This window comes from Bombina bombina, chromosome 4 (genome assembly GCF_027579735.1).
Source record: "Bombina bombina isolate aBomBom1 chromosome 4, aBomBom1.pri, whole genome shotgun sequence".
In the NCBI taxonomy this organism is placed as follows: Eukaryota; Metazoa; Chordata; class Amphibia; order Anura; family Bombinatoridae; genus Bombina; species Bombina bombina.
In genome coordinates this window covers 885,879,897-885,898,809 of record NC_069502.1, presented here as the reverse complement: position 1 = coordinate 885,898,809, position 18,913 = coordinate 885,879,897, and the positions used below count along the sequence as shown (strand labels likewise).

The 18,913-nt window shown below is 39.7% G+C and overlaps 1 protein-coding gene across 1 annotated transcript in view; it reads right to left on the bottom strand.

The window, feature by feature from the left end:
- The window catches only part of ADGB (androglobin), a 693,780-nt gene that overhangs the window by 377,815 nt on the left and 297,052 nt on the right, over positions 1 to 18,913 (bottom strand). Inside the window, exon 12 of the mRNA XM_053711792.1 lies at positions 9,437 to 9,611. Coding sequence (XP_053567767.1) covers positions 9,437 to 9,611 — 175 coding nt within the window. The remainder of the gene's footprint in view (positions 1 to 9,436; positions 9,612 to 18,913) is intronic.

Below are 18,913 nucleotides of genomic sequence, written 5' to 3'. Positions count from 1 at the left end.
GAACTCTTTTCCACGTTCACTTTCCACCCATGCGACCTCAGAAATGCTAGAACTATCTCTGTATGAGACTTTGCAGTTTGAAAACTTGACGCTTGTATCAGAATGTCGTCTAGGTACGGAGCCACCGCTATGCCTCGTGGTCTTAGTACCGCCAGAAGAGAGCCCAGAACCTTTGTAAAAATTCTCTGGGCCGTAGCTAATCCAAAGGGAAGCGCTATAAACTGGTAATGCCTGTCTAGAAAGGCAAACCTTAGGTACCGATAATGATCTTTGTGAATCGGTATGTGAAGGTAGGCATCCTTTAAATCCACTGTGGTCATATATTGACCCTCTTAAATCATGGGTAGGATGGTCCGAATGGTTTCCATCTTGAACGATGGAACCCTTAGGAATTTGTTTAAGATTTTTAAATCTAAGATTGGTCTGAAGGTTCCCTCTTTCTTGGGAACCACAAACAGATTTGAATAAAACCCTTGCCCCTGTTCCGTCCGCGGAACTGGGTGGATCACTCCCATTACTAAGAGGTCTTGTACACATTGTAGAAATGCCTCTTTCTTTACTAGGTTTGTTGATAACCTTGACAGATGAAACCTCCCTTGTGGAGGAGAAGTTTTGAAATCCAGAAGGTATCCCTGAGATATAATCTCCAACGTCCAGGGATCCTGTACATCTCTTGCCCAAGCCTGGGCGAAGAGAGAGAGTCTGCCCCCCACTAGATCCATCTCTGGAAAGGTGGCCCTGACTTCATGCTGTCTTAGGGGCGGAAGTAGGCTTTCTGGCCTGCTTGCCCTTGTTCCATGACTGGTTGCCTTTCCAACCCTGTCTGTAACGAGCAGTAATTCCTTCCTGTTTTGGAGCGGAGGAAGTTGATGCTGCTCCTGCCTTGAAATTCCGAAAGGCACGAAAATTAGACTGTTTGGCCTTCAATTTGGCCCTGTCCTGAGGAAGGGTGTGGCCCTTACCTCCAGTAATGTCAGCAATGATTTCCTTCAAGCCGGGCCCGAATAAGGTCTGCCCTTTGAAAGGAATGTTTAGTAATTTAGACTTAGAAGTTACATCTGCTGACCAGGATTTAAGCCAAAGCGCTCTGCGCGCCTGTATGGCGAATCCGGAATTCTTAGCCGTAAGTTTGGTTAAATGCACTACGGCATCCGAAACAAACGCATTAGCCAGCTTAAGGGTTCTAATCTTGTTCAAAGACTCATCCAATGGTGCTGTGCGAATCGCCTCTTCCAGAGACTCAAACCAGAATGCCGCTGCAGCAGTGACAGGCGCAATGCATGCAAGAGGCTGTAATATAAAACCTTGTTGAACAAACAATTTCTTAAGATAACCCTCTAATTTTTTATCCATTGGATCTGAGAAAGCACAGCTATCCTCCACCGGGATAGTGGTACGCTTGGCTAAAGTAGAAACTGCTCCCTCCACCTTAGGGACCGTCTGCCATAAGTCTCGTGTGGTGGCGTCTATAGGGAACATTTTTCTAAATATCGGAGGAGGGGAAAAAGGCACACCGGGTCTATCCCACTCCTTACTAATAATCTCTGTAAGCCTCTTTGGTATAGGAAAAACGTCAGTACACAGCGGTACCGCGTAGTATCTATCCAGCTTACATAATTTCTCTGGGATTGCCACCGTGTCACAATCATTCAGAGCCGCTAACACCTCCCCTAGCAACACGCGGAGGTTCTAAAGCTTAAATTTAAAATTTGAAATTTCTGAATCCGGTCTCCCCGAATCAGAACCGTCACCCACAGAATGAAGCTCTCCGTCCTCATGTTCTGCAAATTGTGACGCAGTATCAGACATGGCTCTCGTGTCATCGGCGCTCTGTCCTTAACCCAGAACTGTCGCGCTTGCCTCTTAACTCGGGCATATTGTATAATACTTCTTTCATAACATTAGCCATATCATGTAAAGTGATTTGTAAGGGCCTTGATGTACTTGGCGCCTCAATCTCACGCACCTCCCGAGCGGGAGACGAAGGTACTGACACGTGAGGAGAGTTAGACGGCATAACTGCCCCCTCGTTGTCTGGTGATAATTTTTTTATCGATACAGATTGACTTTTCAAAGTAATATCAATACAATTGGTACACATATTTCTATTGGGCTCCACAAGGCTTTTAAACATAATGAACAAGCAGATTCCTCTGTATCAGACATGTTTAAACAGACTAGCAATGAAGCTAGCAAGCTTGGAAATTACTTTCAATAAGTTCGCAAGCAATATAAAAAACGCTGCAGCGCTTTTAAAAAACACAGTTGAATAACAAATAACTAATTCAGTTATAGTCAACAATTCTTTAAATGTATTAATTAGCAGAGGATTGCACCCATTAGCAACAGGATGATTAACCCCTCAGTACCCAAAAAAAAAAAAAAAACGGATATCAAATTAATATTAAGCGTTTTTATCACAGTCTAACACACTGTCACAGGTCTGCTGTGACTGATTACCTCCCTCAAAAACGAATTTTGAAGACCCCTGAGCTCTCTAGAGACGTCCTGGATCAAGGAGGAAGAAGCAGGAAGACTGTGCTAGAATTTTAAGTGCGCAACAAGGCGCTAAAAAAGGCCCCTCCCGCTCATTTACAACAGTGGGAGACCTGATATAACGGTTTCTATGCAGAAATATACATTAGCCATGTAGAAAGAAATTCATGCCCAAAAGGATTTATCAACAAAGTACCTCACAAAATGAATAACATGCCAGTAAACATTTTGAAAACAAACTTCTTTTAATGTCATGCAAAGTTATCACTAAGCCTGCTACCAGTCGCTTCCACTGCAGATAAGGCTTAAGCATTATTTCAGTATTAACAGTATTTTCTCAGTCAAATTCTAGTCCCTAGAAAATAACTCTACTGTGCATACATTTATCAGCCTGATACCAGTCACTACTACTGCATTTAAGGCTGTACTTACATCATACGGGTAACAGCAGTGTTTTCTTAGTCAATTCCATTCCCAGAAAATATTGTACTGCACATACCTCATTTGCGGAGGACCCCGCATGCTATTCCCATGTTCTGAAGTTACCCCACTCCTCAGAATGTCGAGAACAGCCAGTGGATCTTAGTTACGCCTGCTAAGATCATAGAAAAACGCAGGCAGTTTCTTCTTCCAAATACTGCCTGAGATAGAAAAACAGCACACTCCGGTGCCATTTAAAATAACAAACTTTTGATTGAAGAATAATTAAGTAAAAACTCCAACTCCTCCCGCGACCTCCTTCTTTTTTGAGGGTTGCAAGAGAATGACTGGATATGACATGTGAGGGGAGGAGCTATATAGCAGCTCTGCTTGGGTGATCCTCTTGCAACTTCCTGTTGGGAAGGAGAATATATCCCATAAGTAATGGATGACCCGTGGACTGAACACACTTAACAAGAGAAATTAAGCGTTCAATCTCCAAGCAGTCAGCTTCAGAGAAACTAGATTTGGGTGAAGGAAGGGCCCTTGAATTAGAAGGTCCTTCCTCAACGGAAGTCTCCAAGGTGGCAGAGATGACATGTCCACCAGATTTGCATACCAAATACTGCAAGGCCATGACGGTGCAATGAGGATCACTGATGCCCTCTCCTGCTTGATTCGAGCAATGACCCGAGGAAGAAGAGCAAAGGGAGAAAATAGGTATGCTAGACTGAAGGTCCAAGTTACCATCAGGGCATCTATCAGTATCGCCTGAGGGTCCCTGGACCTCGATCCGTACCTCGGAAGCTTGGCATTCTGTCGAGATGCTATGAGATCCAATTCCGGCTGACCCCATTTGAGAATCAGGCTGGAAAACACTTCCGGATGGAGTTCCCACTCCCCGGATGAAAGGTCTGCCTGCTCAGGAAGTCCGCCTCCCAGTTTTCCACTCCTGAGATGTGGATCGCTGACAGACAGCAATTGTGGGTCTCCGCCCACTGAATTACCTTGGTTACCTCTGTCATCGCTAAGGAACTCCTCGTTCCTCCCTGATGATTGATGTAAGCCACTGAAGTTATGTTGTAAGACTGGAACATGATAAACTGGACCGAGGCTTACTGGGGCCAGGTCAGAAGAGCATTGAAGATAGCTCTCAGCTCCAGAATGTGTATAGGAAGAACAGACTCTGACTGAGCCCAAACTCCCTGAGCCTTTAGGGAGCCCCAGACTGCTCCCCATCCTAGAAGGCTGGCGTCTGTTGTCACAATCACCCAAGATGGTCTACGAAAGCAGGTTCCCTGGGAGAGATGATCCAGAGACAACCACCATTGAAGAGAATCTCTTGTCTCCTGATCCAGAAGTATTTGAGGAGACAAATCCGCATAATCTCCGTTCCATTGCCTGAGCATGTTTAACTGCAGAGGTCTAAGGTGGAACTGAGCAAATGGGATGATGTCCATTGCCGCCACCATCAGCCCGATTACCTCCATGCACTGAGCCACTGATGGTCGAGGAGTGGACTGAAGAGCTAGACAAGTATTGAAAATCTTTGATTTCCTGACTTCTGTCAGAAAAATCTTCAATGATAGGGAATCTATTATGGTCCCCAAGAAAGTTACCGTTGTATTTGGGACTAAGGAACTAATTTCCAAATTTACCTTCCATCCGTGAGATCTCAGGAAGGATAACAACATTTCCGTGTGGGATTTTGCTTGTTGAAAGGATGGCGTCTGGACTAGGATGTCGACCAGAAAGGGCGCCACTGCAATGCCCCTTAACCGAAGCACCGCCAACAGCGATCCCAGAACCTTTGAAAAGATTCTGGGAGCTGTGGCAAGACTGAAGGGAAGAGCCACGAATTGGAAGTGTTTGTCTAGTAAAGCAAACCTTAGAAAAATGTGATGATCCCTGAGAATGGGAACATGCAAGTACGCGTCCTTTAAATCCACAGTTGTCATTAATTGACCCTCTTGGACCAGAGGGAGAATGGAACGAATAGTTTCCATCTTGAAGGACGGTATTACAGTGTAAGAACGCCTCTCTTTTTGTCTGGTCTACAGATCATCTTGAAAGCAGAAACCTGCCTCTGGGAGGAAAACTCTTGAACTCTAGTTTGTATCCCTGGGACACTATTTCTACTGCCCAGGGATCCTGAACATCTCAAACCCAAGCCTGAGCGAAGGAAAGTCTGCCCCCAACAAGATCCGGTCCCGGATCAGAGGCATGCCCTTCATGCTGTCTTAGGTTCAATAGCAGGCTTCTTGGATTGTTTTCCCTTATTCCAAGACTGATTGGGTCTCCATGCTGACTTAGACTGTTCCTGCTTGGAAGCGGAAGTATTTCCCTTGAAGTTTCGAAAGGAACGAAAATTACTCTGACGTCCCGTCTGTTTGTTCCTCTTATCCTGAGGGAGAAGATGACCCTTGCCTCCCGTAATATCAGAAATTATTTCTGTCAAGCCCGGTCCAAACAAGGTCATCCCCTTGTAAGGAATCACTAGAAGCTTTGATTTAGAGGATACATCCCCAGACCAAGGTTTCAACCATAAGGCCCTGCGTGCTAGAACAGAGAAACCTGAAATCTTTGCTCTCAGCTTGATAACTTGAAGGGAAGCATCCGTAATAAAGGAATTAGCCAATTTAAGAGCTTTTATCCTATCCTGGATCTCATCCAGGGGAGTGTTTGTCCTAATAGCATCAGGCAACGCATCAAACCAATATGCCACCGCACTGGTGACAGTAGCGATGCACACAGCTGGTTGCCATTGTAAACCCTGGTGTACATACATCTTTTTAAGTAACTCCTCTAATTTTTTGTCAATAGGATCTTTAAAAGCACAACTATCCTCTATGGGTATAGTAGTTCTCTTAGCCAGAGTGGAAACTGCTCCTTCCACCTTGGGGACTGTTTGCCAAGCCTCCTTGACAGAGTCGGCTATGGGGAACATCTTTTTAAATATAGGAAATGGAGAAAAAGGGATACCCGGTCTCTCCCACTCCTTAGTAATGCTCTCAGAAGCTCGGTCTGGAACCGGAAAAACCTGTATTGAAGGTACCTCAAAATATTTGTTTAGCTTACTGGATTTCTTAGGACTAACAACGACCGTGGAGTCACAGTAGTCCAATGTAGCCAAAACCTCCTTAAGCAACAGACGGAGGTGTTCTAGCTTAAACCTGAAGGATACCACTTCAGTATCAGCAAGAGGAATTACACTGTCAGAATCTGAAATTTCACCTTCAGATGCAACTACGGTATCCCCCTCCTCAGGTTTCTGGAAGGAGGCATCCGCAATAGCAACAACTGCTTCAGAAACCTCGCTTACTGAATGTCTAATTTTTCTCTTACGCTTTCCTTGCAACATAGGAAAAGCAGACAACGCGTCTGAGACTGCAGAAGACATGAGAGAAGCGATGTCTTTTAAAGTAACCCCAACTGGAGCTAAAGAGGACACACAGGGCACTGCATATGAGGGTGGTAAAATTTGGAACGTTTGAGGAGAAAGCTGCGGCATTAATTGAACATTGTCATTTGATCCCTGACAAGCATCCTCCTTAGAAAATGTTGGCTCAGGAAAATTTGTGCCACTATCAATATGTTGGTAAAACTACACGACAAGTAAGAACAAAATTTAATGAACACGTCAGAGACATTAAAAATTACAACAAAGAGAGGAGAAGAGGACTTCCGGTGGGCGGGCTGAAGAGTGATCAGTTAAACTGACGAGATCCGTAAAATTTCCTAACTAAAGAGCGCAGTTTGGCAAAAAAAAAAACTGCTTAAATTGCTAAGAATGCATTAATCGAACTAGCCCGAGTGCATTTCAGCCTTTACACTTCCGGTGTCCGGCATTTACTAGCACTAGTGGAAGACCATCACACCCCCGCCGCAAGAATTATAGCACATGGAAGTGCTTTTGTAAATAGTTGGGGTTCGGATCACAGCCCCACCTTGACATCCCTCCCTGTGCCCCAGCCCCGGGGAACCGTGGATGCAGATTGAGGTCTGACAGTGTGACATACATTACCGGACAATATCGCTGTTAACTTGTGACCCATGAAGCGCCAAACAGACGTGGCGCAATAAACGGCATAGATTGGAGAGGCGACCCGGATCATCATTCACCAAACCCCTAATAACAGAATCTTCTGGGACGATCAAATAAGAGAAATTGAAGGATAAAAGCAACCCTGCATAGATCTCGTCAAGCGAGGATCAGCAAGAATTGGTGGAGCGAAATTACCAGGCACCCTCTTGTCCAGCAGACATCCATAAGAAGAAGCATTGAGATACAGAGCACTATACTTCAATTTGCAGCAGTGTTTATTCAGGAGTGCCAGAGTGCATCTAGACACAGCAGAGCCTCGGATCGTCCATCTAGAAACAAAATCTGCTACAAGGATCCCTCCCCAGTGTGGATAAGCTGGAATATACTCTATATTTGCCCTGCACCTGCTTGAAGACTACAGAGCAGGTAAAACCCACAACACACACCATTAACGGGACACATATTGTTATACAAGTGACATTCTCTTACTAAACTTTGATTTTGAGGAGTTACTTCCTCCTATTTTCACTCGGTACACTAAAATAACATAAAAATTGAATTTATGCTTGCTAGGATTTTTCAAAATTAAGTCAACTTTTTAGTTGTTTTCTTGCCTTTTGTAATATTAAGTAATATCTACGCTGTATCGATGTTGTTGAGCCATGTTTTTAACCTTTCTTATTCTATTTTTGGCACTGAAACAGTTAATATGTTTCTATAACCTGCCTATAAATAGATTGGGTAAAGACATAAACACTAGTCTATAAGTACACGCTGCTAGGGGGCGTGAAATGCGTCCGACTGTCTGTCCACCTTTAACCGCCATGTCTGTCTGCATTTTAATATGATTTAATAAAGTGTTCTTTGGATTTTAACTATACTGGGTTTTGGTGTAGTGTCTGCCTTTTTTTATTTTTGTATTGTTGCAGATTGATCCAACGCTTTGGCTACAGCACTCCGGGTGACAAAGGGTTCTGTTTACCCCCTTTGGGATCTGCTTCCGGTTCGCTGAGTAGCACGCTCTTGCTCATCTCACTATTATTTAGAAGGATCTGGGTAGAACTGGCGCTAAAAACAACCCCACTGCCAAGTACAAATAGGGCCCCCTCTGTCAAGAAGCCCCACAAGGAGAATACAGGAAAGTGCAGGAAAAGTACTGGCGCTAAAGCAAGGGTATAAGGGTATTTATTAAAACAATAGGGTGGATGCTAATGTGGTATATGCAAAAGAACTAGTCAATACTATACAGGCAGTCTGAAATATATAAAATCAACATAAATATCTAAGAATTAGCTTGATAAAGCAGATTACAATAGAAATAAACAATGTTTAATATATCAAAAATAGTATGGAGGAGGCTAAAATTACATATAGTAAATCAGACTGAATCACATACAATCGATGCGTAAAATCGATGTGTAATAAACAGTGGTTTCCCAAAGAAAGCATAAAAATCACATAAAAGGTAATTAGAATCTGGAGTCCAGTAATTAAAAAATACCTATATAAAAAAAACTTAAACAAAAAATACTGGAAGATTAGCGTTGCTAGTGAGAATACTGGCTGTATACAGACAGTTCTTAAGTTCACAATAAGTATAATGAATAACTCTCATATGCAGCCGATCTTGCTATAATGGTACAATATTGGATTGTGCTGAACTCATATGGGAGCGGTACCTTTAGATAAGTTTAGGATAATGGCCGTTGTCTTTATGCACCGAACAGTGTGTTTTAACCTGTTTGCAAACGGCCACTATGCTGGAGCTTTGGAATAGCCTAAAGACGATACACACTTCCACGTCTGGCGTGGTTCTGAGGAATTCCGATCACGTGGGTTGCCGAACCACGTGGTATGGTGATCAAATCAGCTGTCTTTAGTTTGATGTTTGTTCGGCTGATGTCGGAAACCGCCTGCAATGGTTCAAATTACTGCTAGGACTCAAATTCTGGTATAGCAGTTATGCCGATAGTCAGCGCTTGCAGCAGGCAATTGTCGGACAACAAATGTTTATAACAAGTGTGTCTTGATGCCAGCATATACCCCTCAGGCTGGTTATTGAAGTCCACAGTACTGCAAGGGTATAATAGCAGTGTACAGCAAAATCCTAAAAACATTTTGGGTGATGATAGTAGATGTAGTGGTGGGTCATTACACAGATCACCTTTGCTAAATCATAAAAAACACAATCAACAAGTTTCACCCCTCTCTTGGGGCTCATCTTGAAAAAGCCCCAAGAGAGGAATGAAACGCGTTGATTGTGTTTTTTATGATTTAGCAAATCTATTTGCTGCTCTTTTACTCTGTATGCTATTGTTCAAATCATCTGCAATAATAATTACCAAGTCATGCTCTTCTTTTAATAAAAAATGGTCTTTCTGTTCCGCATCTCATAAATTAGCAAACATAAAAAAAGTATATATAACAATTTAATTATTCAATCTATTACATATAGCAAACAAATCAGCAATTTACCTTTCGGTTCATCTGTAATATTAACTGCTCTTTGCGGTCTAATTAGTTTCCATCGTGGTATTGGTATGGGTTTTGGTGGAGCAACAAGTGGGCAGGATCTTGTTCTAGTAACAAGCACAGGGTGGCTAAGGATATGGGGCAGCCCATATTGTCTTAGTTTTTCTGATGAATCTGCCTAAAAAAAAGAAAGAAAAGAATGAAAACAATGTAACATTTATTTAAAACAATAAATTAATTTAAAAAAGAGGAAAATCCTCATGATAAATCTAAAATAATTATAAAAACATCATTTTAAATTATCAACAAAAAATGTGTACTAGGATTGTGTACTAAGATCACAAATAATCTCAACAGGCTATGGGAAATACAAGATAAAAAAATGATGTACACAATATGCTTAATGTGAGGTGGGTAAGAAGGCAAGTGAACTAAAAACTTGCATAGTAACATATTTATTGTAATTTATTGTATGTAAATATTGGATGATTTCATCGGATATTACATCTATTACATCTAATACCATTTATTATTATTTTTATTACTGTATATATATATATATATATATATAAATATATATATATATATATATATATATACAGTATATATATATATATACAGGGAGTGCAGAATTATTAGGCAAGTTGTATTTTTGAGGATTAATTTTATTATTGAACAACAACCATGTTCTCAATGAACCCAAAAAACTCATTAATATCAAAGCTGAATAGTTTTGGAAGTAGTTTTTAGTTTGTTTTTAGTTATAGCTATTTTAGGGGGATATCTGTGTGTGCAGGTGACTATTACTGTGCATAATTATTAGGCAACTTAACAAAAAACAAATATATACCCATTTCAATTATTTATTTTTACCAGTGAAACCAATATAACATCTCAACATTCACAAATATACATTTCTGACATTCAAAAACAAAACAAAAACAAATCAGTGACCAATATAGCCACCTTTCTTTGCAAGGACACTCAAAAGCCTGCCATCCATGGATTCTGTCAGTGTTTTGATCTGTTCACCATCAACATTGCGTACAGCAGCAACCACAGCCTCCCAGACACTGTTCAGAGAGGTGTACTGTTTTCCCTCCTTGTAAATCTCACATTTGATGATGGACCACAGGTTCTCAATGGGGTTCAGATCAGGTGAACAAGGAGGCCATGTCATTAGATTTTCTTCTTTTATACCCTTTCTTGCCAGCCACGCTGTGGAGTACTTGGACGCGTGTGATGGAGCATTGTCCTGCATGAAAATCATGTTTTTCTTGAAGGATGCAGACTTCTTCCTGTACCACTGCTTGAAGAAGGTGTCTTCCAGAAACTGGCAGTAGGACTGGGAGTTGAGCTTGACTCCATCCTCAACCCGAAAAGGCCCCACAAGCTCATCTTTGATGATACCAGCCCAAACCAGTACTCCACCTCCACCTTGCTGGCGTCTGAGTCGGACTGGAGCTCTCTGCCCTTTACCAATCCAGCCACGGGCCCATCCATCTGGCCCATCAGGACTCACTCTCATTTCATCAGTCCATAAAACCTTAGAAAGATCAGTCTTGAGATATTTCTTGGCCCAGTCTTGACGTTTCAGCTTCTGTGTCTTGTTCAGTGGTGCTCGTCTTTCAGCCTTTCTTACCTTGGCCATGTCTCTGAGTATTGCACACCTTGTGCTTTTGGGCACTCCAGTGATGTTGCAGCTCTGAAATATGGCCAAACTGGTGGCAAGTGGCATCTTGGCAGCTGCACGCTTGACTTTTCTCAGTTCATGGGCAGTTATTTTGCGCCTTGGTTTTTCCACACACTTCTTGTGACCCTGTTGACTATTTTGAATGAAACGCTTGATTGTTCGATGATCACGCTTCAGAAGCTTTGCAATTTTAAGAGTGCTGCATCCCTCTGCAAGATATCTCACTATTTTTTACTTTTCTGAGCCTGTCAAGTCCTTCTTTTGACCCATTTTGCCAAATGAAAGGAAGTTGCCTAATAATTATGCACACCTGATATAGGGTGTTGATGTCATTAGACCACACCCCTTCTCATTACAGAGATGCACATCACCTAATATGCTTAATTGGTAGTAGGCTTTCGAGCCTATACAGCTTGGAGTAAGACAACATGCATAAAGAGGATGATGTGGTCAAAATACTCATTTGCCTAATAATTCTGCACTCCCTGTATATATATATATATATATATATATATATATATATATATATATATATATATATATATATATATATATATAATTACCATTTTAATATTTGCTATTTTTTATTGTTATTATTTTATTGTTTCCACTTAAAGTACTTGAATATGTGGGTATACATTACTTTTAAGCATATGTTACTATGCAAGTTAGTACTAAGTGTCAAGTTATTATCCATTTTAACTTTTAATTGAACGTTTAGCTGCAGCCTTTAAAATGTGATACTGATCCAAGATGAGAAGTTGCGCTCAAGCTTGTAAGATTCTTGAAGAAAGAAAGGCACTCCAGGCAAGATGTAAAATGTAAAAACAGCTTTAATTCCAAAACGATTAAAAGAAGGACAAAATAGTGGTGTCCAGCAAAGAGCCAGCAGTGACTCCAACAATCAGGTTGATGAGCTGATCCTCATGCAGACATGTTTCGTGCGTTTGCGCACTTGATCACTGCTTACCTGAGGATCAGCTCACTCACCTATTTATGACTTAGCTAATTACCAGAAATTTACATACTTCAAACCTGATTGAATACCTGTATCCACAAGACGGGCTAATTTAATTATTCTACCGGTTGCTAAGAATAAGCATAAAAAGAATGCAAAGGGTTAATATTGGGAATATATGACTAGGAATAATCTGACCACTAATTTTAAGAATTGCTATATATAATGAGAAATAAACTTCATGTAATTACCATTCTAATAAAATATTAGGATACAAACTATTACAATTGAAAGGATCTATACACATTTTTCATGTAGATCTATACTTAGTATATGTATTATTTGTGTAACAAATCAAAAGATCACAATGCCAAAGAGAAGTATAGATGTCTAGCCATTACTGTAACATATAAGTTATTTGATTAGACTATAAATAGGCATATATTCAGATAAATACGTCTAGGTCACGTCTAATGTTTAACCCTTCTGGTTCACTAGTCTGTAATTTAAACATCCAATAGATTTCCTTTTTATTGAGTAATGTCTCTCTATTACCACCTCTTCTCCACTTGGTAATATGGTCAATACCCTGTATTTTTAACGATGATACATCTGAGTTGTGAATTAGTTTAAAGTGTCTTGATATGGGGGTGTCACTATCTTCATCTTCAACTGACCTGAGATGTTGCAAGAATCTGTCTTTGAGGGACCTCTTAGTTTTTCCTGTATATTGGATATTACAAATATCACATGTGAGAAGATAAACTACGTGTGTAGTCGCACAATTAATGAAGTATCTAATGTCATACTCTGTGTTAGTTGTGCTTGAAACAAATTTATCGCCCTCATGTATAAAGTTACAAGTTTTGCAGATGTGTCGTCTGCACTTAAAGCATCCCTGTCTTTGTTTAAGCCAGCATCTATTTATCTTAGGTTTGATGTCAGAAGGGGATAAGTGATTAGATAGAGTCTTAGCTCTTTTAGGAATTAAATCACATCCAGACTTTAAAATCTCTCTGATGGTAGGGTCTGAGTACAGAATAGGAAGAGAGTCTTTAATAATTGTACATATTTTGTTATATTCTACACTGAAGGTAGTTATGAATTTAATCTTATTATTTTCATCCTTTTTAGTCTTTGACTTGTTGTGTTTATATTGAAGCAACTCGGTTCTTGGAATTTGATCAACACTTGCTTTGGCTTTTAATAATAGGCCCTCATGATAACCTCGCTGTTTGAATCTTTCAGTTGCTTCACTGGCCTGCTTGTGATATTCTTTTTCACTGGTGCAGTTCCTTTTAATGCAAATATATTCCCCTTTGGGTATGCCTCTTAGCACATGCCGGGGATGACATGATTCAAATTTTAACAGTGTGTTACCCGCAGTTTCCTTTCTGTACATTTCAGTCTGGATAATAGATCCAGTCTCACCGCCTTGAACAGTGAGATCCAAAAAGTTCACACTTTCATTGCTGTGAGTACCTGTAAACTCTATTCCTAGTTGATTGCAATTGAGGTAATTGCAAAAGCAATCTGCCTCAGTTGCGTCACATTCTAAGATAAAAAACAGATCATCTATGTAGCGACGATACTGGATTATCACTCCCTTGAACGGATTACCATCTCCAAAGACGTGGGACAGCTCCCACCAACCCATAAATAGGTTGGCATAGGAGGGGGCAAATTTAGCCCCCATAGCTGTCCCACGTCTCTGAAGATAATAATCCGTCTGAAACATGAAAAAATTGTGGGTAAGCAAATATTCAATTGCATTCAGCAAGAAAACCTTAGTTGCTTCTTCAAAGTTACAAGACGAGTTAATAAAAAATTCAATAGCCATAAGGCCCTTTGAATGCTCAATAGACGTGTAGAGAGATGTCACATCAACAACCATTAACCTATAGTTTGGTTTACATTCAATGTTAGCAATTTTTTTAATAAAAGAAGTGGTATCTTGAATATAACTGGGAAGTTGACATACTAGAGGTTGTAAAAAAGTGTCAACAAGTTCAGAGAGTGCTTCGTTCAGGGACCCTATGCCGGCAATGATAGGTCTTTTTATATCTGCTTTTTGTATTAACTTTAGTACTGGGTCAATAATATTATAATAAGACCATTTAGGTCTGCTCACATTTAAAGCTGTCAACGTTGGGTTTACATTATCTGCTGCTTTTAAGTACATAGACTAAAGTGTATACATTCTTTATTCAATAGTATATTACCAGTAAGGACAATTAAAAACAGAGAATCTTAATCAGTCAAAATGGAGAATGCATATGTGTTGAGTGACTTTAAGGATGACACACCTGAGACATACAATGAAATCATTCACACTCTGGATAGTCTATTTTTTTATATGGACGCTCTCAGAAAAAAAGATATTAAATTGGATCTGGACATCAAGTCCTTCAGACTATATAAATTAGACAAGCGCATACCCAGGGGTCTGCGCATTAGAAAGTTTCCTTCATTTATTGTAACTGACCCTGATTTCATAGAAAAATGGAATTCCATTTTGGATTCATGTTCTTTTGCCCTAATTGAGCTACTGGTGATATATAAAGAAAAACAAAGATCAGCTTTAATAACAGAGATTAAGGATACACAGATATTATTAAAGAAATATCAACATGACCCAGATTTTAAGAAATATGACAAACAGTTTGAACTAAAAATGAATACGCTTGTCTAATTTATATAGTCTGAAGGACTTGATGTCCAGATCCAATTTAATATCTTTTTTTCTGAGAGCGTCCATATAAAAAAATAGACTATCCAGAGTGTGAATGATTTCATTGTATGTCTCAGGTGTGTCATCCTTAAAGTCACTCAACACATATGCATTCTCCATTTTGACTGATTAAGATTCTCTGTTTTTAATTGTCCTTACTGGTAATATACTATTGAATAAAGAATGTATACACTTTAGTCTATGTACTTAAAAGCAGCAGATAATGTAAACCCAACGTTGACAGCTTTAAATGTGAGCAGACCTAAATGGTCTTATTATAATATTATTGACCCAGTACTAAAGTTAATACAAAAAGCAGCAATAAAAAGACCTATCATTGCCGGCATAGGGTCCCTGAACGAAGCACTCTCTGAACTCGTTGACACTTTTTTACAACCTCTAGTATGTCAACTTCCCAGTTATATTCAAGATACCACTTCTTTTATTTAAAAAATTGCTAACATTGAATGGAAACCAAACTATAGGTTAATGGTTGTTGATGTGACATCTCTCTACACGTCTATTGAGCATTCAAAGGGCCTTATGGCTATTGAATTTTTTATTAACTCGTCCTGTAACTTTGAAGAAGCAACTAAGGTTTTCTTGCTGAATGCAATTGAATATTTGCTTACCCACAATTTTTTCATGTTTCAGACGGATTATTATCTCCAGAGACGTGGGACAGCTATGGGGGCTACATTTGCCCCCTCCTATGCCAACCTATTTATGGGTTGGTGGGAGCTGTCCCACATCTTTGGAGATGGTAATCCGTTCAAGGGAGCGATAATCCAGTATTGTCGCTACATAGATGATCTGTTTTTTATCTTAGAATGTGACGCAACTGAGGCAGATTGCATTTGCAATTACCTCAATTGCAATCAACTAGGAATAGAGTTTACAGGTACTCACAGCAATGAAAGTGTGAACTTTTTGGATCTCACTGTTCAAGGCGGTGAGACTGGATCTATTATCCAGACTAAAATGTACAGAAAGGAAACTGCGGGTAACACACTGTTAAAATTTGAATCATGTCATCCCCGGCATGTGCTAAGAGGCATACCCAAAGGGGAATATATTCGCATTAAAAGGAACAAGCAGGCCAGTGAAGCAACTGAAAGATTCAAACAGCGAGGTTATCATGAGGGCCTATTATTAAAAGCCAAAGCAAGTGTTGATCAAATTCCAAGAACCGAGTTGCTTCAATATAAACACAACAAGTCAAAGACTAAAAAGGATGAAAATAATAAGATTAAATTCATAACTACCTTCAGTGTAGAATATAACAAAATATGTACAATTATTAAAGACTCTCTTCCTATTCTGTACTCAGACCCTACCATCAGAGAGATTTTAAAGTCTGGATGTGATTTCATTCCTAAAAGAGCTAAGACTCTATCTAATCACTTATCCCCTTCTGACATCAAACCTAAGATAAATAGATGCTGGCTTAAACAAAGACAGGGATGCTTTAAGTGCAGACGACACATCTGCAAAACTTGTAACTTTATACATGAGGGCGATAAATTTGTTTCAAGCACAACTAACACAGAGTATGACATTAGATACTTCATTAATTGTGCGACTACACACGTAGTTTATCTTCTCACATGTGATATTTGTAATATCCAATATACAGGAAAAACTAAGAGGTCCCTCAAAGACAGATTCTTGCAACATCTCAGGTCAGTTGAAGATGAAGATAGTGACACCCCCATATCAAGACACTTTAAACTAATTCACAACTCAGATGTATCATCGTTAAAAATACAGGGTATTGACCATATTACCAAGTGGAGAGGAGGTGGTAATAGAGAGACATTACTCAATAAAAAGGAAATCTATTGGATGTTTAAATTACAGACTAGTGAACCAGAAGGGTTAAACATTAGACGTGACCTAGACGTATTTATCTGAATATATGCCTATTTATAGTCTAATCAAATAACTTATATGTTACAGTAATGGCTAGACATCTATACTTCTCTTTGGCATTGTGATCTTTTGATTTGTTACACAAATAATACATATACTAAGTATAGATCTACATGAAAAATGTGTATAGATCCTTTCAATTGTAATAGTTTGTATCCTAATATTTTATTAGAATGGTAATTACATGAAGTTTATTTCTCATTATATATAGCAATTCTTAAAATTAGTGGTCAGATTATTCCTAGTCATATATTCCCAATATTAACCCTTTGCATTCTTTTTATGCTTATTCTTAGCAACCGGTAGAATAATTAAATTAGCCCGTCTTGTGGATACAGGTATTCAATCAGGTTTGAAGTATGTAAATTTCTGGTAATTAGCTAAGTCATAAATAGGTGAGTGAGCTGATCCTCAGGTAAGCAGTGATCAAGTGCGCAAACGCACGAAACATGTCTGCATGAGGATCAGCTCATCAACCTGATTGTTGGAGTCACTGCTGGCTCTTTGCTGGACACCACTATTTTGTCCTTCTTTTAATCGTTTTGGAATTAAAGCTGTTTTTACATTTTACATCTTGCCTGGAGTGCCTTTCTTTCTTCAAGAATCTTACAAGCTTGAGCGCAACTTCTCATCTTGGATCAGTGTACTCGGCTTTGCCTGTGGCGTGTGTGGCAGACACGTCTGAAGTCTGCAGCCTATCGCTTGGATTCATTTAGGGGGTGTGTCCCCCGCACACTCTCCTGTGTGCCGGGTCGTCCATTCTCACCGAACGCTCAGGAGGGGCGCAACTAACAGTGACTATTCTGGAACTGTTTAAAATGTGATAGGAACCCCTTTACCCATTTAATATGCTTAGCAGCCATGTCATGTAAATTTGGGTTAAATATGGGGACCATTACACTGCAAGATTAGCCTCTTCAGAAATCTCCATTGTGACTGAGAGAAACACGTATAGGTGTGTCCTAATCCGGCTTCCATATGAGCTGGCGTTGTATGGACATAACAAGCAGTGTCTAAAATGATCGACACCTTTCAGGGATCGGTTACCTATAAAGATAAAGACTATATGAAGTAAAGGTCTGCAGCTTATGATAGGAGCCCAGAGCAAGGCTAGTACCAATCAGATAAAGCCAGTAGGCCAATCAGCAACAATAGATACATTTATACCCACAGGGGTTATAGATTTAACTAAACGTAAGCTGATAATGGTTAATGCCTTAAAGGGACATACTCAGATTTCTGATTCCATCTGTGAGGAAGATTTATCTATGGTGTTCTCATCTCTAGAGAACCTGAGATTTAGAGAGACTAATTTATGGTGGGATATTGAATTCCTTGAATTATACATCTCTGAAAATAAAGTACCAAGGGGACTAAGAATGAAAAAAATTCCTACTTTTGCACTAACTATACCTGAGTTTATGGAAGAATGGAATACCAATCTAACTAATTGTTCCATTATATCTATGAAACAACTAGTTAAACATAAAAAAGATGAGAGAAATACTATATTATTAGAGATAGATAGACTTTTTGGTTTACTTAAACCTTATGATAATACAAAACAATATGGTGACTACCAACTTCACTAAACAAACTTGACTCAGAATTATCAGAAAGAAAAGTGAAAAAATATCAGAGAGATGTTAAAGATTACGAGCTAGATATTGTATACTCATGGCAGAAAAGTATTAGAAGGACCAACCAACCGACTAAAGATAACACTAATTCTGACATTAAGACAGACAAGAAAAATAAAAATAAAAAACATAAGAGACATCAAAGACAACAATCACAGGCCTAGATTTGGAGTTTGGCGGTAGATGGGCTGTTAACGCTCCGCGGGCTTTTTTCTGGCCGCACCATAAATTTAACTCTGGTATCGAGAGTTCAAACAAATGCTGCGTTAGGCTCCAAAAAAGGAGCGTAGAGCATTTTTACCGCAAATACAACTCTCGATACCAGAGTTGCTTACGGACGCGGCCAGCCTCAAAAACGTGCTCGTGCACGATATCCCCATAGGAAACAATGGGGCTGTTTGAGCTGAAAAAAAACCTAACACCTGCAAAAAAGCAGCGTTCAGCTCCTAACGCAGCCCCATTGTTTCCTATGGGGAAACACTTCCTACGTCTGCACCTAACACTCTAACATGTACCCCGAGTCTAA